This window comes from Jaculus jaculus, chromosome X (assembly GCF_020740685.1).
Source record: "Jaculus jaculus isolate mJacJac1 chromosome X, mJacJac1.mat.Y.cur, whole genome shotgun sequence".
NCBI classification, from domain to species: Eukaryota; Metazoa; Chordata; class Mammalia; order Rodentia; family Dipodidae; genus Jaculus; species Jaculus jaculus.
This window is the reverse complement of record NC_059125.1, coordinates 54,209,477-54,233,024: the sequence shown is the minus strand read 5'-3', so window position 1 is coordinate 54,233,024 and position 23,548 is coordinate 54,209,477. Positions and strand designations below refer to the sequence as shown.

The 23,548-nt window shown below is 43.7% G+C and overlaps 2 protein-coding genes across 3 annotated transcripts in view; one reads left to right on the top strand and one right to left on the bottom strand.

Annotated features, from left to right (window-relative positions):
* The first annotated feature begins 738 nt into the window (after window positions 1-738).
* Apex2 (apurinic/apyrimidinic endodeoxyribonuclease 2) lies at window positions 739-17,080 on the top strand. 2 transcript variants are annotated; one of them, XM_004670045.2, is made up of 6 exons: window positions 739-938; window positions 2,183-2,266; window positions 3,986-4,166; window positions 4,692-4,838; window positions 6,189-6,258; window positions 15,758-17,080. In XM_004670045.2, exons 1-6 carry the CDS (start codon window positions 785-787, stop codon window positions 16,673-16,675), a joined length of 1,554 nt encoding a protein of 517 aa, XP_004670102.1. In that variant the 5' UTR covers window positions 739-784; the 3' UTR covers window positions 16,676-17,080. The 2 variants fall into 2 exon arrangements, with proteins under 2 accessions (XP_004670102.1, XP_044996386.1); XM_045140451.1 differs by lacking the exons at window positions 739-938; window positions 3,986-4,166 and having other exon boundaries at window positions 2,231-2,266.
* An 874-nt stretch (window positions 17,081-17,954) lies between these two features.
* Alas2 (5'-aminolevulinate synthase 2) overlaps window positions 17,955-23,548 on the bottom strand; it is a 29,429-nt gene continuing 23,835 nt past the window's right edge. The window contains exon 10 of the mRNA XM_004670046.2: window positions 17,955-18,240. Coding sequence (XP_004670103.1) covers window positions 18,077-18,240 — 164 coding nt within the window. The 3' untranslated portion in view covers window positions 17,955-18,076. The remainder of the gene's footprint in view (window positions 18,241-23,548) is intronic.

The window sequence follows — 23,548 nt, the reverse complement described above, 5'->3', positions numbered from 1 at the left end:
CCCAAAATGCACCAAGCACACAGCCCTGGGCTTTGATAGATTTTACTAGTCTGAGAAATGGAGCCAAGAGCAAATATGTGTCTGGGTCACATTCTTCTGGATGCTATGAGGCCCATGACAAATAAGGCTACTGGGCAGATTCGGGATAGTCTCCTCCTGCCTCCAGCCCCCTAAATCTTATCCTAGTAGAGTGATTCTTTCGTGCTCCCTCTATAGTGAAATCCCTCTGCCTCGGCGCAGACGACTACGCAACGCAGGCGCGTCAGAAGTCATAAGCGCACTTAGGTGAGCGTTCTTTTGCGTGGGGGGGGGGGGGGGCAGGGCTCCGGTGACGCGAATCTGCCGAGGTGAGCGGCAAAATCCCGTTTGTGAGTAACCAGTTAGTCTGCGTCTGTGCTGGGCCAGACGAAAAGAGCCGAATCAGCTGTGTTCCTCTCGCCAATCATTTTCCATCTTTTTTTTTTTTTTTGAGACGAGATCTCATTACCCTAGCCCAGGCTGGCCTCAAGCTCCTGCCTCAGTCTTCCTAGCGCTGGCATTAAGGGCGTGTGCCGCTACGCCAAGCATTTCTTCCTTGGAATCTGCTCGGCCCCTTCAGCCTTCACCTTAGTTCAGCCTAAAGCCAATGAGAATTGAGAAGCTCAAATCTCGCCCCGCGAGCTTCTCACGGCCACGGCAAGGACCAACGCGCCTGCGCAGCCACGCGCGGAAGGCGGAGCCTGACTCACTTCCGGGCGACAACTTGCTGGCGCCTAAATATTGGGAATCGGTATAGTTAGCCAGCATGTTGCGCGTGGTAAGCTGGAATATCAATGGGATCCGGAGTCCCCTGAACGGAGCGGTGTGCCAGGAATCCAGCACCTGTCCCATGGCCTTGAGACGCATTTTGGATGAACTGGATGCGGATATTGTCTGTCTCCAGGAGACCAAAGTGACCCGTGAGCGCATGGGAGAACCAATGATTTCTACCATGTTTTCCTTCTGCTAACTTTTGTCTCCTTCTCCATCCCATTTCATTTTCCCGTTTTCTTGTATTTAGAATCCTGTTCTTAGACCCAACCCCAAATCCTGAACCTCTCCCCGTTAAACACCTTTCCTCCTCCCCAGTCAGATCCTCTAGTTTCTAACCCCATCTCCTGTTGACTAAGCAGAACTTGAATTGCCTCTCCCTATGAAACTGTCTTACACACCCCACCCAGTCTACCACCCCAACTCGAACTTTTTTACTCAGACTGTCCATCTATCCATAAATCAAACCCTTCAGTTCATCTCTGGCCCCACTTCAGTCTTTTTTTTTTTTCGAGGTACATTCTCACTCTAGTTTAAGCTGACCTGGAATTCATTCTGTAGTCTCAGGGTGGCCTCGAACTCACAGCGATCCTCCTACCTCTGGCTTCTGAGTGCTGGGATTAAGGTTGTGCACCACCACGCACGGCTCCCCACCTAAGTCTTTTAAAAATATTTCTTTGCTAGAGAGAAAGAGGCAGAGTATGAGCGGGATAGGGCCTCCTGCTACTGCAAATAATGCAGGATGCATACACCACTTGTGCTTCTGGTTTTACTTTAGTACTGGAGAATCGAACCTGGGCTGTCAGCCATTGCAAGCAAGTGCCTTTAACCACTGAGCCATCTCTCTTTTAATTTGCGCCCCGTCTTTGCCCTCAGCTCAGGTTCTATAGACTCGCGTTTCCTCATATCTACTCCAAACTCTCATCCTAGCTCAGAGCCCCAAATTCTCATTTCATCTCCCTTCCCAAACTTAGATTTCCTAATTTCTTCATCTCCTTCATCTCCAGTTCATACCTTCTAATTCCCTGTCTTTAACCTCCTTCCCTCACATCAGATTTTCAAGTTCCACTCCCATATCCTCATTTTCTATTGCCAGATGCCTCCTAATGTGTTCCTGCATCACCTAGACCTCAAGATTTAGCTCTGCTTTGCTCCCTATCTCACTGATTTCCCACCTCTCACTCTGTAGGCTCTCCCCTTTTCCATACCTAATATTGACATGTCCCTTTCTGACTTTTCCATCTTTCTAGCTCCTCTAATCATGGTACTTCATTTTCTCTCCTAACTCTGGTCCTGATGTATGCTAGTTATTGGCCTACAACTGTAATTCTAGACTTGTGTGTGTCTTCAGTTATGTTTTTACCTCTGACTTAATATCACATTTTTTTTCCAGGAGATGTACTGACAGAGCCCCTGGCTATTGTTGAAGGCTATAACTCCTATTTCAGTTTCAGCCGCAGCCGTAGTGGCTATTCTGGTAAATTGGGTTTTCTGGAATCATTAAATTAGTATTAGAGATGGAGGCAAATGGAGAGTAAGGGTTTCTAACATTCTAACATTCGATGAGAAGGTAATAAATTTAGACTTTAAGTCCACAGAACTAAAGCCCCATAAGATTAAGTTTTATGAACTCTTTTTAAAAAGTATTTATTTATTTGTTTGTTTATTTGAGAGAGAAAGAGAATGGGCACACCAAGGTCTCCAGCCACTGCACATGAACTCTAGATACATGTGCCACCTTGGTGTAGGTGTCTGTTCATATGTGTGCGTGGGACCATGAATGTGTCACAGTCCATGTATGGTAGAGTCAGAGGACAATTTTTTAAGGGTTAGTTCTAGCCTTCTATTTCATTTTGAGGCTGAGTGTCTTGTCCCCTTTTTCACTGTTGTGCTTGCCAGGGTATCTGGTCTGTGAGTTTCTGGGAAATTCTGTCTCTGCTCCCATCTTATCATGCCACAGCTTCTGGCTTATACATACATGGGTGGTCTGGGGTTCCAAACTCAGGTATTGAGGCTTGCAGGGCAAGTGCTTTGTCCATTCACCCAGCCATCTCCCTAGCCCCAGTGAAGTCTAATGTTTTAGAGTATTTAAAAAATTTACTTGAAATGAGAACAAGATCCAGGGCCTCTTGCCACTGCAAAGGAACCCCAGATGCATTGTGCATCTGGCTTTATGTGGGTACTGGGGAATTGAACCCAGGCCATCAGACTTTGCAAGCAAACACTTGACCATGGCTCCCTCTTTCCATACCAAGTCTAATTTTTATGTACAAAATTATCCTGTTGGCCCTCAGAAGTAGCGTACAGCAGTGTCATGGTTAATTTGTGAGCTATGGAGCTGAAGTGCCTGGGTTCAGGCTTACTTTGTAGCTGTGTACCTTTTGACAGGTTACTTTGCCTTTGTGTCTCAGGTTCTCAGACAGGATAATTCCTACCTTCTATGCTATTAAAAGGATTACTGTGATCATAGTAATAGCTTATATCACATGTACGTTTACCAAACATCCATGTAAAACATAGCATCAGCTGTTATTTTGTGGCTTTTCTCTTTAGGATTATTTTATTTATTTAAGAGAGAGAGGGGAAAAAATAGGCAGATAGAGAAAGAGAAAACGGGCACACTAGGGCCTCTAGCTATTCCAAATGAACTCCAGATGCATATTGCACCATATGAATCAGGCTTACGTGGGTACTGGGGAATTGAACGTGGGTCCTTAGGCTTAGCAGGCAAACACCTCAACCACTAAGCCATTTCTCCAGCCCATTTTGCGGCTTTTTAAAATTTTTATTTATTTGACAGTGACAGACAGAAAGAGGCACAGAGAGAGGGAGAGGGAATGGGCACAGCAGGGTCTCCAGCCACTGCAGACGAACTCCAGATGCATGCACCCTCTTGTGCATCTGGTTTACGTGGGTTCTGGGGAATCCAGCCTCGAACTGGGTCCTTAGGCGTCACAGGCCATCTCTCCAGCCCTGTGGCTTTTTTTTTTTTTAATGAAGGCTTCTAGGTGTGAGTCACGTTACCTCACACACTACAGAGCCATCTATGGTCTTTGGTTGGAAGCATTGTCAATACATAAAGAGCCACATTAAATGAAGGTGACTCAAATTGTTGCCAGTTTGGGATTAACTGGAGTGGCTATTCAACAGGCTTTTTGGCTGCAAATCCAATTCAGAGTGCCCTCTCTGTCCCTAGGTGTAGCTACATTCTGTAAGGACAGTTCTACCCCAGTTTCTGCTGAAGAAGGCCTGAGTGGCCTATTTGCCATCCAGAATGGAAATGTAGGTTGCTATGGAGATATGAATGAGTTTACCCAAGAGGAGCTCCGAACTCTGGATAGTGAGGGCCGAGCCCTCCTTACACAGCACAAGATCCGGTAATAACCCATTTCCCCTGCCACTGAATGTTGATGAGTCTAGTCTTAGTGGAGAGTATAAGGCTAACCTTATAGGCATGAATTCACTGTAGAAAAGTTCCCAAACTTCCCTTTCTTAGACTCTTGTCCTGGCTGGACTGCTCACTATGTGAGCCTGGCAAATCATGCTCCCTTTTGAGCCTTGAGTATCCATCTCTACAGTGGGGGATTGGCCTAGAGATACATCTGTCTTTGCCACACGTTCTTCAAAAAACCACCTAGCCAGTTTGAAACTCAATGCACAAAGTTGGTCTCTTTCTGGGTATCTTATCATAAATTGCAGTGTTACCTGGTTTATCCCGAGCATCATCCTTCATGCCCTCCTTGACTTGCCTGTAGTCAGTCTCCAACTGCGTATGCCTTCTCATTCATATCTCCCTAATGTCTTCCGTTCCATCCAATGGATAACCTTTCAGTGGAAGCTGCATGGTGTGGGTATGGAAGGCTACAACTGACTTCTTTGGGGGGATTTCTTTTCTCCACCAGCACAGCAGAAGGGCAGGAGAAGACCTTGACTCTAATCAATGTATACTGCCCCCATGCGGACCCTGGAAAGCCTGAGCGGCTGACCTTTAAGATGCGTTTCTATCGTCTGCTGCAGATCAGAGCAGAAGCCCTCCTGGAAGCTGGCAGGTACTGGAACTCTAGGCAGCCAGATTTCTGTGAACTTACCTGGGTGTCCAGCCCTATGTCACACTCCATGGGGAAGGCTATGGTTGTAGTTACCTTCACATTGTTGGGACAGAACATCTGACCAAAAGCAGCTGATGGGAGGAAAGAATTTAGTTTGGCTTATAGTTTTGAAGGGAAGAAAGCTTCATAGTGGCAGGAAAATGTGGTAGAGCAAAGCCTGGATATCACCTCCTTGCCACAGTAGGTGGAAAACAACAGCAGAAGAGTGAGCTGAGTTCTGGCAGGGGAAGCTATATGTAACACCCCTAAGCACACAGCAAGTCTCTTCCGCCCAAATTGCCATCAGCTGGGGACACACATGGGGGGGGCATATGATTCAAACCACCACAGCTATAGAGTCTGTCTTTGAGCTCTTTCATAATCTAATTCCAAACAATGCTATGCCCACCTGAACAAGCTTTGTGTGTTCTCTTAAAACTGTCAGGACAAGATAAAGTGACACAAGCATAGGATTTGTACCCTGAGCACCTAGCCTGGCTCTTCCTCTTACTGTGAGTTGCAAGGCTAGTCCTGCTGTATATTCTCTTTTGTCAAGTGAGTGTGTGAATCCGTAACCACTCAAATGTTGTGAGAGTGAAATGAGATGAGGGTGGTAAGGTGCCTGCGATAAAATACAGGAATTGTTCCAAGTAGTGATAGGAAAGCGAGAGTGGGTAAAAGTGATCAGGGATGTTTCCTAGAGGAAATGGTATCTGAGCCTACCTTTAAAAGGATGAAAAAGATGCAATTAGGATCTTTAATCCCAGCATAGAAAAGAAGAGGTAGGAGGATTGCTTTGAGGTTGAGGCCTGTCTGGGGCTATAGAATGAGTTCTAGGTTAGCCTGAGCTAGAGTGAGACCCTGCCTCAAACAAACAAACAAAGATGGAATTAGGGAAAGAATAATGAGTCCGTCATGTCAAATGGAAGTGTCACCTTTGGAACTCAGAATTTGGTCATGTTTGAGAGCAAACCAGAATGTGGCATGATTGGAGAGTTTGGCTGTTCTGAGTAGCTTAAAGTAAAGCCTTTAGTAGGAGGTGACCTCTTTGAGCTCTTGGGCCTTGGAAAAAGTATGTAAGCTTAAACAATTTCTTCTTTTCTTTTGTTTTCTTTTTGGTTTTTCAAGGTAGGGTCTCACTCTAGCCCAGGCTGACCTGAAATTCACTCTATTTTTGGGTGGCCTCGAACTCAAAACAATCCTCCTACATCTGCCTCCCGAGTGCTGGGATTAAAGGTGTGCACTACCACGCCCAGCTAATTTCTTCCTTTCTTAAGTGTTCAGTTGACAGTCCCACACTGTGTTTTTCAGCCATGTGATCATTCTCGGGGACCTGAATACAGCCCACTGTCCAATTGACCACTGTGATGCCAGCAACATGGTAAGGTTCTGTCTAGGCCCCAGGCCCTACTCCTGATTGTGGTTCTGTTTACTAGCCAACCAATGTTAGGAGTTTAGTGCCCAGAGGCAGCTTCCTTTATGGAAAAACAGGACATAGTTTGGAATATTCTTTTGCTTCTGAAATGATATAATATATATATATATATATATATATATATATATATATATATATATATATATATATATATGTATATATATATATATATGGTACCATGTTGATATTTTGACATGTGTACACATTGTATAATGAGCACCTACCCTGGCTCTTCCTCTTACTGTGAGGAAACATTTAATGTCTCTCTGTGTGGGGAACATTCAAAATTCTTTATACTACTTACTTTGAAATATAGAACAAATGATTCCTATTATGCTGAAGAGCACTAAATTTCATGGTCCTATCAGATTGTATTTTGTACCCATTATTCATCTCTTCTTTTAAAAATATTTTTATGTGTGGGTGAGAAAGAGAAAGGGGGGTCATGGGTATGCCAGGTCATCTTGCTGTTTCAAACAAACTTCAAATGTATGTACCATTTTGTGTATCTGGCTTTATGTGGGTACTAGGGAACTGAATCCCAGGCCAATAGGCTTCGTAAGCAAGTCTCTTTAACCACTGAACCATCGCCACAGCCCAGTAAGCCCTTCATTAATTCCTCTCTTACTCTTCTAAGCTCTGATAACCACTATTCTATTCTACTTCCCTGAGGACAACTTTTAAAACTTTTGTGTATGAGTTAAGATTATATAATATTTGTCTCTCTGGGTTTAGCTTATTTTCATTTAACATGTCTTCTAGCTCCTTCCATTTTACTGAAAATGTTGATACTGCATTCTTCTTTATGATTAAAAAGTATTCTGACTGGGTGTGGTGGTGCGTGCCTTTAATCCCAGCACTTGGAAGCTGAAGTAGTTGGATAACTGTGAGTTCAAGGCCAAACTGGGGCTGCAGAGTGAGTTCCAGATCAGCCTGGGGTAGAGTGAGGTCCTGCCTAAAAACAACAAAACAAAACAAAACAACAACAACAGCTACAAACCCAGCTGGGTGTGGTGGTGCACGCCTTTAATCCCATCATTTGGGAGGCAGAGGTACGAGGATCACTGAGTTCAAAGCCACCCTGAGGCTACATAATGAATTCCAGGTCAGCCTGGGCTACAGTGAGAACCTATCTCAAAAAGACAAAAAAGCCGGGCATGGTGGCACATGCCTTTAATCCCAGCACTCGGGAGGCAGAGGTAGGTGGATCGCCATGAGTTCAAGGCCACCCTGAAACTGCATAGTGAATTCCAGGTCAGCCTGGGCTACAGTGAGACCCTACCTCGAAAAACCAAAAAAAAAAAAAAAAAATCATGCTTTGTATATGTACCATATATTTTCTTTGTCTATTACTGTATATGTAGGTTGATCATGTATCTTGTGTATTACAAATAGTACCACAGTGAACATGGGAAAAGAGATGTTTCTTTGACATACTGATTTCATTTCCTTTGCATATATACCTAGAAGTAGGATTGCTGGATCATATGGTAGTTTTATTTTAAACTTTTTGAGGAAACTTCATGCTATTTTCCAGAAAGACTGTACTAACTTACAATTTCACCAGTGGTGTTTGAGTTTTCTCCCTGTTCTTTGTCCTTGTCACTTGTTTATTTCTTTGATAATAATCATTATAAAAGGAGTGAGATGATATCTCATGGTTTTAATTCACCTTTCCCTCATATATTAGTTACTGTTGTTCTGTGCTTTCAAGGAAGTAACTTCAAAGAAAGAAGGGATTATTTCAGCTTACAGCTCAAGGTTATAGACTATTATGACAGGGCAGACATGACTACAGGACCTTTTTTTTTTTTTAATATTTTTTGTTCATTTTTTATTTATTTATTTGAGAGCAACAGACATAGAGAGAAAGACAGATAGAGGGAGAGAGAGAGAATGGGCGCGCCAGGGCTTCCAGCCTCTGCAAACGAACTCCAGACGCGTGCGCCCCCTTGTGCATCTGGCTAACGTGGGACCTGGGGAACCGAGCCTCGAACCGGGGTCCTTAGGCTTCACAGGCAAGTGCTTAACCACTAAGCAATCTCTCCAGCCCCTGACTACAGGACCTTTAAGCAGCTGATCACATTCAGTTTACAGTGAGAAGACAGAGAGCAATGGCTACATACTGCATGCTGGCTTTCTCCTTTTCATTCAGTCCAGGATCCCAGCCCATGGAATGGTGCTGCCTGCAGTTTGGGTGGGTCTTCCACCTCAGTTAACCTAGTCTAGACAATCTCTCACAGATATTCCCAACATTTATTTCCATGGTGATTCTAAATCCTGTCAAGTTGACAGCCGAGATTAAATTAACCATCAAAGCCTGATACTACAGAGTGAGTTCCAGGTCAGTCTGGACTAGAGTGAGACCCTACATAATATATGTATATATATATATATATATGTTGGTTTTTTGAGGTAGAGTCTCACTGTAGCCCAGGCTGACCTGGAACTCACTCTAGTCTCAGGGAGGCTTTGAACTCATGGTGATTCTCCTACCTCTGCCCCCCGAGTGCTGGGATTAAAGGCGTGCACCACCATGCCCAGCTCAAAATATATTTTTTTAACCATTGAAAGTCTACTCCTTGTCAACTTGACACTCAGAAAAAGCACTTTGGAGCCATAACCTTCCACTTCTTTTCCTCATAATTTCATGGCCATTTCATAATGCAAAATGCATTCATTCCAACTTTAAAAGTCTCCATAGTCTTTAGCAGTCACAGTACAAATCAAGGTGTAAATGCAAATTATCTTCAGAGATTCATGCAGTCTCTTAACTGTGAACTACTATAATGTTAAAAACCAAGTTATAGGGCTGGAGATACTGCCTAGTGGTCAAAGGCGCTTGTTGCAAAGCCTGAAGGCCCGGGTTCAATTCCCTAGTACCCAGATGCACAAAGTGGCACATGCATCTGGAGTTCATTTGCACTGGCAGGAGACCCTGGTGCATCCATACTAACTTTCTCTCCTCTCTCTCAAATAAATAAATAAAAATGTTTTAAAAACCAACCAAGTTACAAGCTGGGTTTAGTGGTACATGTCTTTAATCCCAGCACTTGGGAGGTAGAGGTAGGAGGGCTACAGTGAAACCCTGCCTTGAAATAAACAAACAAAACAAATCAACCAAGTTACATACTTCCAACATAGAATAGCACAGAGTTAAATGTTCTCAATTCAAGAGGAAGAGAAATAGGATGATGAGATCAAAGTAACACTGAAACCCAGCATGGCAAATTCCCAGTTTTGCCACTCCATGTCTGGCATCTAGAGTTTGTGATGGGATCATCTGGGCTCTAAAGGGCTTTGTTAGCTCCATCCCTGAGCCTGATAATAATGTTGAACATCTGTGTGTGTGGTGTGGTGAGTATGTGTAGTGTATGCACATGCCTTATGTGCATGTATGTGGAGGCCAGAGGAGAACATTAAGTGTCCTCTGTCACTCATCTGCCTGTGAGAAACTGAGTTTCTCACTGATGCTTACTGGACCAGAAGCTGCTGTTTACCTACTGAACCATCTGCCCAGCTCCTGAACATTTGTTAGAAACTGCTTGGCCATTGATTTTTCTTCTTTTGAGAAATGTTTATTCAAATCATTTGCATTTTTTTTTAGTCTCATTCATTTTGTTTTATTTATTTGAGAGAGAAAGAGAGAGAAATGGACGTGCCAGGACCTTCAGCCTCTGCAAACTCCAAACGCATGTGCTATTTTGTGCATCTGGCTTATGTGGGTCCTAGGGAATCAAACCTGGCTCCTTGGGCTTAGCAGGCAAGTGCCTTAACCTCTAAGCATTATGGCCCCCAGCCCCATTTGCCCAGTTTTGAACCAGACATATTTTGGCTGTTGAGTTGTTTGGAGTACTTTAAAAGAATTTTTTTTGTTTACTTTTATTTATTTATTTGAGAGCAACAGACCGAGATAGAGACAGAAAGAGGCAAATATATATATATATATATATATAAAGAGTATGGGCACACCAGGGCCTCCAGCCACTGCAAACAAACTCCAGATGCATGCACCACCTTGTGCATCTGGCTAATGTGGGTCCTGGGGAGTCGAGCCTCGAACCAGGGTCCTTAGGCTTCACAGGCAAGCACTTAACCACTAAAGCCATCTCTCCAGCCCTTTAAAAATATTTTTATTTGAGATAAATAGATTGGTGGATGGGTGGATGTGCCAGGGCCTCCTGCCACTGCAAACGAACTCCAGGTGCATGTGCTACTTTGTGTGCTTGGCTTTACATCGGCACTGGGGAATTAAACCACGGCCATCGGGCTTTGGAAACAAGCACCTTTAACCACTTAGCCATCTCTGGAGCCCATTGTTTGAGTTCTTTTTTGTTTGTTTGTTTGTTTTGTTTTTATTTTGTTTTGTTTGAGGTAGGGTCTTGCTCTAGCCCAAGCTAACCTGGAATTCACTATGTAGTCTCAGGCTGGCCTCAAACCCATGGCATTGTTTGAGTTCCATTTTGTAGGTGTCTCTTCCCTCTTGTTTCCTTTGCTTTGTGGAAGCTTTTTGATTTTATATAGTCCCACTGATATACTATTCTAGCTGGGTGTGGTGGTGCATGCCTTTAATCCCAGCCCTTGGGAGGCAGAGGTAGGAGGATCCCCCTGAGTTCAAGGCTGCTCTGGGAGTACATAGTGAATTTCAGATCAGCCTGGGCTAGAGCAAAACCCTGCCTCGAAAACAAAAAAGAAAAGAAAGAAAGAAAAGAAAAAGAAATACTATTTTAAAAGTAGCAAGGATTGGTCTTTCATTTAATATATAGTACTGACCTTGCCTTTGGCATGGCCCTGTACCATGTGCTGGAGACTCATTTATAAGTCAAATCTTGCTCTTGGTCCCTTGGCGCTCAGTGTGTTCCTGGGCTTTAGGCATAATGCTTGCCAATTGTAGAATTATATCCTCAGGGCTGAGGCAGAGATGACAGCCGAGGAAGTTAGAATAACCTGGAGATGGAATTCCTTAGCAAGTATGAATAAATATCAAGGCAGGCACCTGAAATGGCTGCATCTTTAAAGTATAGTATAACAGAGCTTTGGGGTGGAGGGAACAAAACATCATGTGAGAGAAGGCTTCTGGTTGAGAAATTGTCCAGGATATGTGGGAACTATAAGTCACATTCTTTTTGGATTAGGGGAAGGGATTGGAACATCCTTTAGAGGAACCGGATTTTGAGAACTGTGAATCCCACATTGCTGTGGTCATTATCTTTAATATATTGTTTCTTGTTCACCAACCTCCCAAAAACATCCAAAGAAGATATTCAGAAGTTACTGCCCTGTCTCCATTTCCCTCAGGATCTCTGCACAGTCTCTCCACGCCAGACAGATATCTCCTCTACTTATTGAAAAAGCTGTTTCCATTATTGCTTTACTTATTGTACCCCAGATTGGCAGCCATCCCCTCCCTTCTGCTTGTCTTTTCTTCTCACTTTTGAAATATTTTTGTTTTTATTTTTATTTATTTATTGAGAGTGACACACACACACACAGAGAGAGAGAGAGAGAGAGAGAGAGAGAGAATGAGAATGAGAATGGGCATGCCCAGGCTTCCAGCCACTGCAAATGAACTCCAGTTGTGTGTGCCCCCTTGTGCATTTGGCTAATGTGGGTCCTGAGGAATCGAGCCTTGAACCGGGGTCCTTAGGCTTCACAGGCAACTGCTTAATCACTAAGCCATCTCTCCAGCCCTTCTCACTTTTGATTCCCTTTAGGCCAGTGGTTTTTAACTCTTGGCCCCGGATTTTATAAATATTTACTATGCTAGAACAATAGTACCAGAATCTTTTGGCTGTGCATCCATGGTATTGGTATTTGTCTGACTTTATTAAACACCCAAACTTGAAAACCACTGTCCTTGGATATATCAACCACTTCTCATCTTGACTTGCTTCATGTAAGGGGCTTCTGTGTTAGAATGACAGATTTCTTATTTTGCTTCTCATATCACAACAGTTGACAGAAGACTTTTGTGAAAAGATGTGTGGATTTCTTCCCATATAAATAAATATATAAATAAGCCATTAATTCTTTAGCTGTGTACACTAGGTGGATGTCCTCTAATGCAGTTCAATTTGGATACTACCTATCTGACAGTAGGGTCAGATCCCATCTGTTGAGATCTAGTTTCTATGACTAGCCCTGTCTTAGGACCCAGATACATGTCTGGGCCTCTGGAGCTTCTGACTAACCAGCCATAAATTGATGTTCCAACAAAACCCTGTCCCTATATTCAGTTAATTTGCTAGAACAAAGCACATGCTCAGGCAGTGACTATGTACTTAAATTTACTAATTTATTATAAAGGAGATCCACAGACACTTGGTTTTTCAAGGTAGGTTGTCACTCTGGTCCAGGCTGACCTGGAATTCACTATGTATGCAGTCTTGGAGTGGCCTTGAACTCACGGCGATCCTTCTACCTCTGCCTTCTGAGTGCTGGGATTAAAGGTGTGCACCTCCATGCCCGGTGTATAAAGGATATCTTGATGGATACAGATAAGCAGTCAGATTAAGAGATGTACAGAGGAAGGCCTAGAAGGGCCCAAGTGCTGAGTTTCCATTCTTGCCGAGTTGGGGGTGGCAACCACCCTCCTGGTACATGGAGTTCTTAAAAGCCTCCATATATTCACCTATCCTGAAGCTCTCTGAACTCTATCTTTTTTTGTTTGTTTTTGGTTTTTAGAGGTAGGGTCTCATGCTAGCCCAGGCTGACCTGGAATTCACTATGTAGTCTCACTCAGGGTGGCCTCAAACTCATGGTGATCCTCTTACCTCTCCCTCCCAAGTGCTGCATCCTTTTTTTTTTTTTTCCCCGAGACTTCACTGTGTGGGCATGATTGCTAATAGATTGGGTGGAGAAACCCAGCAAGGCTTGTTTGTTCAGATTTTTCAATACTTCTTCCTCACTGGTTCAGGCAGGACCCTTCTAGAATGAGTGTCCTATGACATGTAGGTCAGAAAATTTCTCAGTGGCTAGGTAAAACCAGGGAAGAATCTGACTTGGGAAAGAAAAAAATTCAAGTTTCTATTACTTGTTTTGAGGAAGGACTTATATCAACTAGAGACCATGGATGAAAACAACCAAACAAAAAAAACTTAACAAATTCATGATCAGTGCTGGCACAGTCCAACTTAGCCCTGGACTTGGAAGATTCCTTGATTAGTGTGCAAGAAAGCCTAGTAAGCCTAGATGTGGTGCTAAGCTGGGAGATTTGCAGAACTGAGATAACATGCAATGCTGCTGGTGATAGTTTGGGGAAGAGGTAAATCCTGGAGAGTGCAAGCCTTTACTCTCCTCCCTGCCTTGTTCCTCACTTAGTTGTACTTCCTTCCAGAACTAATTAAATAACAACTTATGGTATTTTCAAACTAGCAGAATATGTCTTTTTCCCAGAAGACAAAGTTCTAGGCTTCTCTCTAAATAGCACTGTCATCCTCTTGGTTACTTTACCTAGAAGCCTGGGAATTGTGCTCTTCATCATCTCCTTCTTCCTCCTTTCTCATTATTATTATCGTTGTTATTATTTCATTTATTTCTTTTTGCTTTTTCAAGGTAGGGTTTTGCTCTAGCCCAGGCTGACCTGGAATTCACTATGTAGTCTCAGGCTGGCCTCGAACTCATGGCAGTCCTCCTACCTCTGCCTCCCAAGTCTTGGGATTAAAGGTGTGCACCACCATGCCTGGCTTATTATTATTTATTTATTTGAGAGAGAGAGGGATAATGGGTTCACCAGGGCCTCCAGCCACTGCAAACGAACTCCAGATGCATTCACCATTTTGTGCAGCTGGCTTACATGGGTCCTGGAGAATCAAACCGGGATCCTTTGGCTTTGTAGGCAAATGCCATAACTGCTAAGCCATCTCTCCAGCCCCCTCCTCCTCCTTATTATTATTATTTTACAAAGGCTATAGTCTTATTTCCCCTTTTTCTGAGCATGCTCTTCAGTGGGGTTGTTGGTTGTTCGCTGTTGGGTAATTGAGGCCTCAGTCAGTCCTTTACTTTCTTTTCTAGATGCAGGTTGTCAAGCAAGTACTATTGACTCTTTCTTAGTAATTTCTCAATTTTATTTTATTTATTTATTTATTAGTTTTTTGAGGCAGGGTCTCACTCTAGCCCAGGTTGACCTGGAATTCACTATGTAGTCTCAGGGTGGCCTCGAACTCACAGTGATACTCCTACCTCTGCTTTCCAATGGCTGGGATTAAAGGTGTCCACCACCACACCCAGCTTCTCAATTTTATTTTTGTCTCCTTGGTAACACCTTGGTCCAAGTGACTTGCATGGACAGTAACAGTCACATCTTGCTGGAGTCCCTGTTCTGATCTGCTCTCATTTCTACAGATATGCTGTGCCTTTCCTCCACCTATCACAGAGGCCAGTCATATAATTTAGAATGACATCTACCCAGTTTACTCCTGTTTGGCCTTCATTATCTTGCTCCAAGTCATTTCTCTAAGGAAGCCTCCTCCAATACTACACCTGTTTTGCCCCTACCATCATGACTTGCACAAAATAGCTGTTCTGTGAACATATTGCATTGAATCAGTGGGTGAGTGAGTGCATAAATTGGATAAACAGATGAGTAGATGGAATAGGGATTAGAGCCAATGGGAGAATTCAGACCTGAAGCCCCTGAGTTCAGGAGGAACTAGCTAGCTACAGATGATTGGACTTCTGTGTGAGTAGAAAGAAAACTCAGTAGCAAAGGCCAGTAAGCTAAAAATTATATAAAAAGATATACAGGCAATAGGAAGGAAGGGAGGGGGTACCTAATAGGATGGTATTGTATATATTTAAGTAGAAGAATAGATTAATGGGGGTGAATAGGCCCAAGCGAGGTCAGGGGAAGAGATTGAGTAAAGGAAACCAAATAGCACCAAATGGTTTTAAGGGGGAAAAAAAACATTCTTATTGTCGCCTGATCCTGGCCCTACTATAGTGTAATGTCGAGGCAGCCACTTGCTTGTTTTTTATTCTTTTGTTGTGTTTTTCATGACAAAGTCTTGTTATACCCGTGGTAAGCCTGGTATTCACTATGGATTACGGACTTGCCTCAAACATCTGGCAATCCTCCTGTCTCAGCCTCCTGAGTGCTGGGATTGCAGGTATACACCATCATGTCTGACTTTGTTTTCCATTCTTTTTCAAAAGCAATTCTGGGAATTACTGTGATAAGCACACCGCAGAGTTTCAGATTTATCATTTATGGAGAAATGCAAGGCCTGTGCAATGTAGTATACAGAGAATGACAAGCCTGGACTTTTTAGTTAGTAAGGGTAGGCATTGAAGCTCAGCTCTGCCAGTCCTGGACTGTGATCTTGAGAAGTATTCTTGTTTGGGATAATCAAATTTTCTTATTTGTAAAGTTGAGTGGTTAATGTACGTTTCCTACTGTTCTAAGCATCTAGTTCTGCCTTTTTCTTCACCTCCTCCCCTCCCTCAGGAGAGCTTTGAAGAGGACCCAGGGCGTAAGTGGATGGATGGCTTGCTCAGTAACCCAGAGTGCCAGGCTGGGTCCCATACAGGACCCTTCATCGATAGCTACCGCTATTTCCAACCAAAGCAAGAGAAGGCTTTCACCTGCTGGTCAGTAGTCAGTGGTGCACGCCATCTCAACTATGGCACCCGGCTGGACTATGTGTTGGGGGATAGGACCCTGGTTATAGACACCTTCCAATCCTCCTTCCTGCTCCCTGAGGTGATGGGTTCTGACCATTGCCCTGTGGGAGCGATATTGAATGTGTCTTGTGTGCCAGCAAAACAGTGTCCACCTCTGTGCACCCGCTTTCTCCCTGAGTTTGCAGGTACCCAGCTCAAGATTCTCCGCTTCCTAGTTCCTCTTGTTGAACAAGAATGTGTCCTGGGGCAACCAGTCCTGCAGGCCACCAATCAAAGCCAGGTGCAGAAACAGCGGAACAAAGCCCACGTGCGCTCAACCAGGTCTCGGACAAGTCAGACTGGCTGCAGGAAAAGCCAGAAAAACCTAACAAAGTACTTCCAGCCTTCCTCCAGCCTTCCCCAAACTTCTTGTGGTGAGCTGCCCACCTTACCTCTGGTGGGCACTCTTGTATCCCCAAAGACTCCAGAAGACGATGCAGTAATGAAAGTGGTGGAAGAGCAGGCCACGGCTTCAGAGGTCAAAGATGAGAAGGAGGTACGGACCATGTTCTGGAAGTCTGTGCTGGGGGGTCCCTTACCAGTGCCCCTCTGTGGAGGCCACAGGGAACCGTGTGTGATGCGTACTGTGAAGAAGCCAGGCCCCAACCTTGGACGCCGCTTCTACATGTGTGCTAGGCCCCAGGGTCCTCCCAGTGACCCTTCCTCCCGCTGCAACTTCTTCCTCTGGAGCAGGCCCAGCTGAACCACAGAGGCCTAAGGATATCTGCTATGGTCACCCTTGCACAGGGTCAGGTGCTCCCCTCCTTGCAAGTGCTGCCTTCTCCCCCAAGGCTTCCTTCCCTCCTCTTGGTCCATACCCTGTTCCTACCCTTCCTTCTCTTCTTCCTTTTAGGCCTCCCTCCTTGGTGAATCTCTCTCTCTACCTCCCCTAAGATCTCACTCTCTCCTTGTCCAGATCTGCCTTGGTTGGTGACCTCTTTTGTACTTGAATGCCATGACCAGTCTTCCCACCCACCTTCCTGTCACAAGTACACACAAAACCAGAAGTCAAAACTTGACAATGTTGGGATTTTTAACCCCCTCCCCCCATATTTTCTGGGGAATGTATTTATTCATAAATAAAGTCTATATCTTTGAGTAAACCAAACTGAATGGACATTTTAGATGTTTTCCATAAAGCTGAGGCAGAGAGACCATCTCAATGCTGGGTTTAGTGGCCACTTGCAGCACAGTGCTCCTCATAAACGGCTCTGCTGGGCTGCAAGGGTTATCTGCACTGCTGAGGTTGGGTCAGCAAGGGAAATGGGTCTGATGTGGAGTGGGCTGTGTAGACTTAATTGGTGTGACCCTCAGTTGCCACATACTGGTTACCAGATGGAAAGAAAAGATGCCTCAGCCATCAAAGTTGCAAAGCAGGGCCAGGGTAGATCACAAATCTCAGGGACAATTACTACCTCAAGTAGTTGAAATATTACTGCCCTTTTGGGAGCTTTGACTTGAACATGTTGCATGGAGTAATAGCCAAACCTCTCTCTCACCTTGAAAAATGAGCTTGATAAATCCTGTAAGATACTGTAGGGGGTGGGGAGAGGATAGTGGGTTAAGGAAGATACCCGTTCCTAATTCTGGAAAACTCCTCAGTGTAGGGGAAGACATTATTACCTTCCTAAGAGTAATCAGTCCTTGGTTAGGATGTGCCCTATCCCTTTGTTTTAGAGGTTACCTAGAGCCCACCGTTCCAGATCTACCAGTGAAGAGTAAGCAAAGCCCCCAGCCCCCCATTTTTTTTTGAAACCAGTAGGAAAGTCATTTCATGTCTTCTGAGGATTGTGGCTCTTTGTACAGCTCTCAATATTGCTTGAGCATATTTCTTTCCTCTTTTTTTTAAATCTGGAGTCGCCTTTAAGGAAAACAGAGTGGTCAGACCCACTAGTGATCTATTTCCTCACAGCTGGTACTTCTCCCAGGGAGTTGGTATAGTGCCGCTGCCTGCTCTTTGTCCAACAGAGGGCTACAAGTGCTATAGGTTGCTCTTTATTTTCAGACTCAAGTCAACTAGAGGCACACAGCAAAGCAAAGGAGAGGCGGGGGCCCGGCCCTAGGTGAAGTGTAGGTGAGGTGGGCATCCAAGGCAGCTGGCTTCTCAGGCAAAGGTGGTAACATATTGGGGCCCCATGTTCCCAAAGTAGGAGCGCTCCCACTCACTCATGAGCTCAAAGTGCACAGGACGGCGGCAGAAATTGCAGGCAGCCACAGATACATCCTGGAGGGGCAACCCCACTTCAGTCCAGGCCATGAGCAGTTTCTCTGAAGGCAGAAGAGAGGAGGGAAAGTTTTAATTCCCTTGTCACATTACCAATGCACCAAGACACCAAAGTGTTAATCCCCTCAATCCTTTGAGTGTCTTGGATCTAGTAGCTTGATCTGTTTGCTCCAGTGTGAACTATAAATGTTACCATTTGTCTGTGGGTGCAAAGATATATAAAAGATAGGAATCATCCCTTTGACATATTTTTTTAAATTTTAATTTATTTGTTTGAAAGTGACAGAGAAAGAGAGAGAGACAATGGGCTCACCAGGGCGCGAGGGCCTCCAGCCACTGCAAATGAACTCCAGACGCATGCGCCCTCTTGTGCATCTGGCTAATGTGGGTCCTGGGGGAAACGAGCCTTGAACCAGTGTCCTTAGGCTTCACAGGCAAGCGCTTAACCGCTAAGTCATCTCTCCATCCCCCTTTGACATAATTTAAAGTCATACTATCCTGGTCTGTATTGTTCCCTAAGTACAATACCTTTGTAGGCCAAAAAGTGAATCTACATTTGTGTGTCATGTCCTAATCTTATGAGGAATATAACACTTAGTGCCCTTTAACACTGATGTTGTGACCAGGGATCCTGGAACAGAAGAGCACATTTCTGGAGTGTGGGGACCCAGAAGAGGAACCTTTCCAAGTCAAAGGAAGTACTTCAGCTGTGTACCAGTGTTGTCTTTATCTTTTTGTTTGTTTGTTTTTGAGGTAGGGTCTCACTGTAGCCCAAGCTGACCTGGAATTCACTATGGAGTCTCAAGGTGGCCTGGAACTCACAGTGATCCTCCTACCTTGTCCTACCAAGTGCTGGGATTAAAGGTGTGTGCCACCATGCCCGGCTGTCCTTAGCTTTTATTTATTTATTTACTTATTTATGAGAGAGAGAGAATATTGGCGTGCCAGGGCCTCCAGCCACTGCAAATGAACTCCAGATGCATGTGCCACCATGTACATCTTGCTTACCTGGGTTCTGGAGACTTGAACCTGGGTACTTAGGCTTTAAAGGCAAGCACCTTAATCGCTAAGCCATCTCTCCAGTCCTGTCCTTGGCTTTGTTTGTTTGTTTGTTTGTTTGTTTGAGGTAGGGTTTCACTCTAGTCTGGCTGACCTGGAATTAACTATGCAGTCTCAGGGTGGACGTGAACTCATGGTGATCCTCCTACCTCTGCCTCCCGAGTGCTGGAATTAAAGGTGTGCACCACCACGCCTGGCTTCTGTTCTTGGCTTTTTAAATGCCCATTCCTTGCTGTCCTGGTCTAGTTTCATGGTTTCAAATACCATCTGTATGATATGACTGAAATTTTCATCTAACTTCAAGTTTCCCCAGAACTCTGTTTTGATTTCCAGACTTGTATGTCCAATGGCATTCTGCATCTCTACTTGGATGTTTCTTTCTATAATTTCAGTGCCTTCTCAACACAGAAGTTGGAGCAATTATGTAGACCCCAAATTAAAGACAGGAATGGTGGTACATGTCTGTATTTCCAGCACTTGGAGACTGAGGCAGGAGAGTCATGAGTTTCAGGCCAGCCTAGGCTACATACCAAGATCTTGCCTCAAAAAAACAAAAACAAGCAAGCAGGGGCTGGAGAGATAGCTCACTGGTTAAAAGCTCTTGCTTGCAAAGCCTGACACCTTGGGTTTGATTCTCCAGTTCCCATATAAAGCCAGAAACTAAAGTGGCACATGTGTCTGGAGTTCATCTGGCATGCTTATGCTCATTTTCTCCCCCCCCCCTCTCTCTCACACACACACACACACACACACAAATGATAAAAAGCAAGCACCAAAAACTTGAGTCAAATCTGAGCATGGTGGCACACATCTATAATCCTAACATTTTTTTTCAAGTGATTTTTAAAAATATTTACTTATTACAGAGAGGAAGAGAAAAGATGGGCATGCTACGGCCTCTAGCCACTGCAAACAAACTCCAGATGCATGCGCCACCTTGTTCATCTGGCTTACATGGGACCTATGTAGTCTCAGGGTGGCCTTGAACTCACAGTGATCCTCTTACCACTGCCTCCTGGCTCCAATATATTTATTTTTATTTTTTTTTAAATTTTTATTAACATTTTCCATGATTATAAAATATATCCCATGGTAATTCCCTCCCTCCCCACCCCCACACTTTCCCATTTGAAATTCCATTCTCCATCATATTAACTCCCCATTACAATCATTGTAATTACATATATACAATATCAACCTATTAAGTATCCTTCTCCCTTCCTTTCTCTACCCTTTATGTCTCCTTTTTAACTTACTGGCCTCTGCTACTAAGTATATAATCCTAACATTTAAGCGGTGGAAGCAGAAGGGCCAGAAATTCAAGATCTTCGTAGGCTACATAGTTTGAGGACAGTGTGTGTTAACATGAGACCCTTTCTCAAAAACAACTTAAATATGTCAGTTTTATGCTCAGATCCTTCTAAAGGATCTTGGAGTAGAATCCAGGTCCTTCCAATAATCTGTAATACTCTATACAATCTGGCCCCACATTTCTTCTGTCTGCTTACTCTACTACTACTTGCTTATACAATTCCAACCACATTTATCTCGGTCCTAACTATACTAAGAATACTCATTCCTTTGTTGGGCCTGCTCTGCATTGGATGCCTTTCTCTTAAATATCTGCCCAGTTAATTCCTTCACTTCCTTCAAATTGTGGCTCTAAGGGCTTGAGAGACAGTTCAGTGGTTAAAGGCACTTGCTTTCAAAGCCTAATGGTCTAGGTTTGATTTCCCAGTAGCCATGTAAAGGCAGATGCACAAAATGGCACATGCGTCTGGAGTTCATTTGTAGTGGCAGACCCTAGCACGCACACACATCCATTCTCTTTCTCTCCCTCCCTCCCTCTGCCTCTTTTTGTCCATATCTTTGTCTCTCTCTCAAATAACTAAACGTATTTTTAAAGTCTTGGCTATAATGTCACCTCAGTGGTGTCTACCCTTGCCATCCCAGTAGTACAGCCTTTCTCCAAATGAAGCCTTGCTCACAGTGCTTTATATCCCCCTCTCTTGCTTTATTTTCCCCATAGTACTAAGAACTACATGCTGTTGGATTCATTTTAAAATGTTCTTTGACCAGTCCTTTCCTCTAGAATTAAACTCCAGAAGAATAGGGCTTTTGTGTATGGGTTGTTTACTAATAGATCCCTAGCACCTATAATAGTGACTAGCCCATAATAAGTTGTGATAAATATGTTTTGAAAGAATGAATGAAAGGATGCCTGAGTTAAGACTAGAAGATGAAGGAAAGCAAGCCAGAAGGGATGAAAGAATGTTCTAATCAGGAAAGAAGAACATTAACAAAGACCTAGAGGTAAGTGAGCAAAGCAAAATGAGAGAACGCAGTCATTTGGCCCAGCTGTGTTCACAAATGCTGGCATTACAGACACATGCCACCATGCCCAGGTTTGACTCAAGTTTTTTTAAAAATATATTTATTTATTTGAGAGAGAGAGAAAGAGAGACAGATAGAATGAGATAATGGGCGTACCAGGGCCTCTAGCCACTGGAAACGAACTCTAGATGCATTCACCCTCTTGTGCATTTGGCTTTGCAGGCAATCGCCTTAACCACTAAGCCATCACTCCAGCCCTTGACTCTAGTTTTTTGTTGTTTTTTGAGATGGTCCCACTCTGTAGCCTGTGCTGGCCTAGAACTCTTGGTCCTCCTGTCTCAGTCCTGAGTTCTGGGATTATATGCATGTGCCACTATGCCTGGCTTTAATTCATGTCTTAAGAAAATATATGTTGTCAGGAGAGAAGAGGACAGATACCATCATGTAAAAGGCATTGAATGCCATACCCAGGAGCTTCAACTGTTCTACCAACCAACAATTTCTGTGAATTTTAAACTATCAGTTCAAATGATTTAGCATGTACCTCCAATCTGTACACTTATTTATTATATGCTTGCATCATTACCAGCCTGTACATTAAATTCAATATCAGTAATGCTTAATTTTCTACTTTTAAGGCAAGCATACAATTCTGATACTCCATTCCCTCACCATGTGGATCATCTTGTGGCTATCAACCCAGAAACTACTGCTCCAGAGTATAACAAATGGGGGTTTCGAGCATGAAAAATAAAAACAATGAAGAGGGCTGGAGAGATGGCTTAGCGGTTAAGCGCTTGCCTGTGAAGCCTAAGGACCCCGGTTCGAGGCTCGGTTCCCCAGGTCCCACGTTAGCCAAGGGGGCGCACGCGTCTGGAGTTTGTTTGCAGAGGCTGGAAGCCCTGGCGCGCCCATTCTCTCTCTCTCCCTCTACCTGTCTTTCTCTCTGTGTCTGTCGCTTTCAAATAAATAAATTAAAAATTAAAAAAAAATATTTAAAAACAATGAAGAGGTTTAGAAAAGGGAACAATATTGCCAGGTGTTTAGAAAGCTTCCTTTAGCAGTCAGTATAGAGAAGAGATTGAAAGAGAACAAGAGAGAAATATAGACAAAATTGTGTTGGTAAGTTTTAAAGAAGTGGCAGTAGAGAAAGACTAGATCTGAGACTGGAGAAGATTTGCAGGATTTCAGGATGAGTTAGCTGTGGCATTAAGGAGCTGCTGGAGTCATGGTAGAATGTCTCATAGTGATGTCTCATAATTAATGGTATGTCCTGCAAAAGTCCAGCCTAAGTAAATGCTCAGAGGAGACTGCACAAAAAGTCCAAGAATCTGTATCATCACCTCAGAGAAGCAGTAGTTATAACCATAGAGAGAGAAACAGGACCCCTAGTACTTAGGTGACTTCAGAACAGTTTTTTTATGCCTCAACTTTTATATATACAACAAAATGGAAAAGATAATGGCATCTGTATCTCAAGGATTAAATGGATTAATACATGTCAAGTGTTTAAAGCAATGCTTGGCACATGGTAAGTATTTAATAAAACATTAAACAATGCTAATATTTTTTTTCAAGGTAGGGTCTCACTCTGGTCCAGGCTGACCTGGAATTCACTATGTAGTCTTAGGGTGGCCTCAAACTTTTGGTGATCCTCCTACCTCTGCCTCCCAAGTGCTGGAGTTACATGTGTGCACCACCATGCACGGCTCTTATTTAATGTTTTTAAGTGAATGAATGGCACTGATCTATCTAGTCTTCCTTGAACTTGCATAGAGCCTTTACTATACATAGAATGAATGATTTTTTCAATACATGTCCTTTGTTTTCCTACCTGAAAGTTACTGCTCACAGAATTCCCTTCTTCTGACATATCTTGGAATATCCACACGTAGTTCAATGCAGACTGCAAAGACTTGTTCAGCCAGAAAGCCTCTACTTTCATCCTTCTCATTATCC

Coding starts and splice junctions, on each gene's coding strand:
- Apex2 (XM_004670045.2), top strand. CDS start 785: ATGTTGCGCGTGGTAAGCTGGAATATCAATGGGATCCGGAGTCCCCTG. Junction 939..2,182: donor CCAGGAGACCAAAGTGACCC/GTGAGCGCATGG, acceptor TTTTTTTTCCAG/GAGATGTACTGACAGAGCCC. Junction 6,259..15,757: donor ACTGTGATGCCAGCAACATG/GTAAGGTTCTGT, acceptor CCCCTCCCTCAG/GAGAGCTTTGAAGAGGACCC.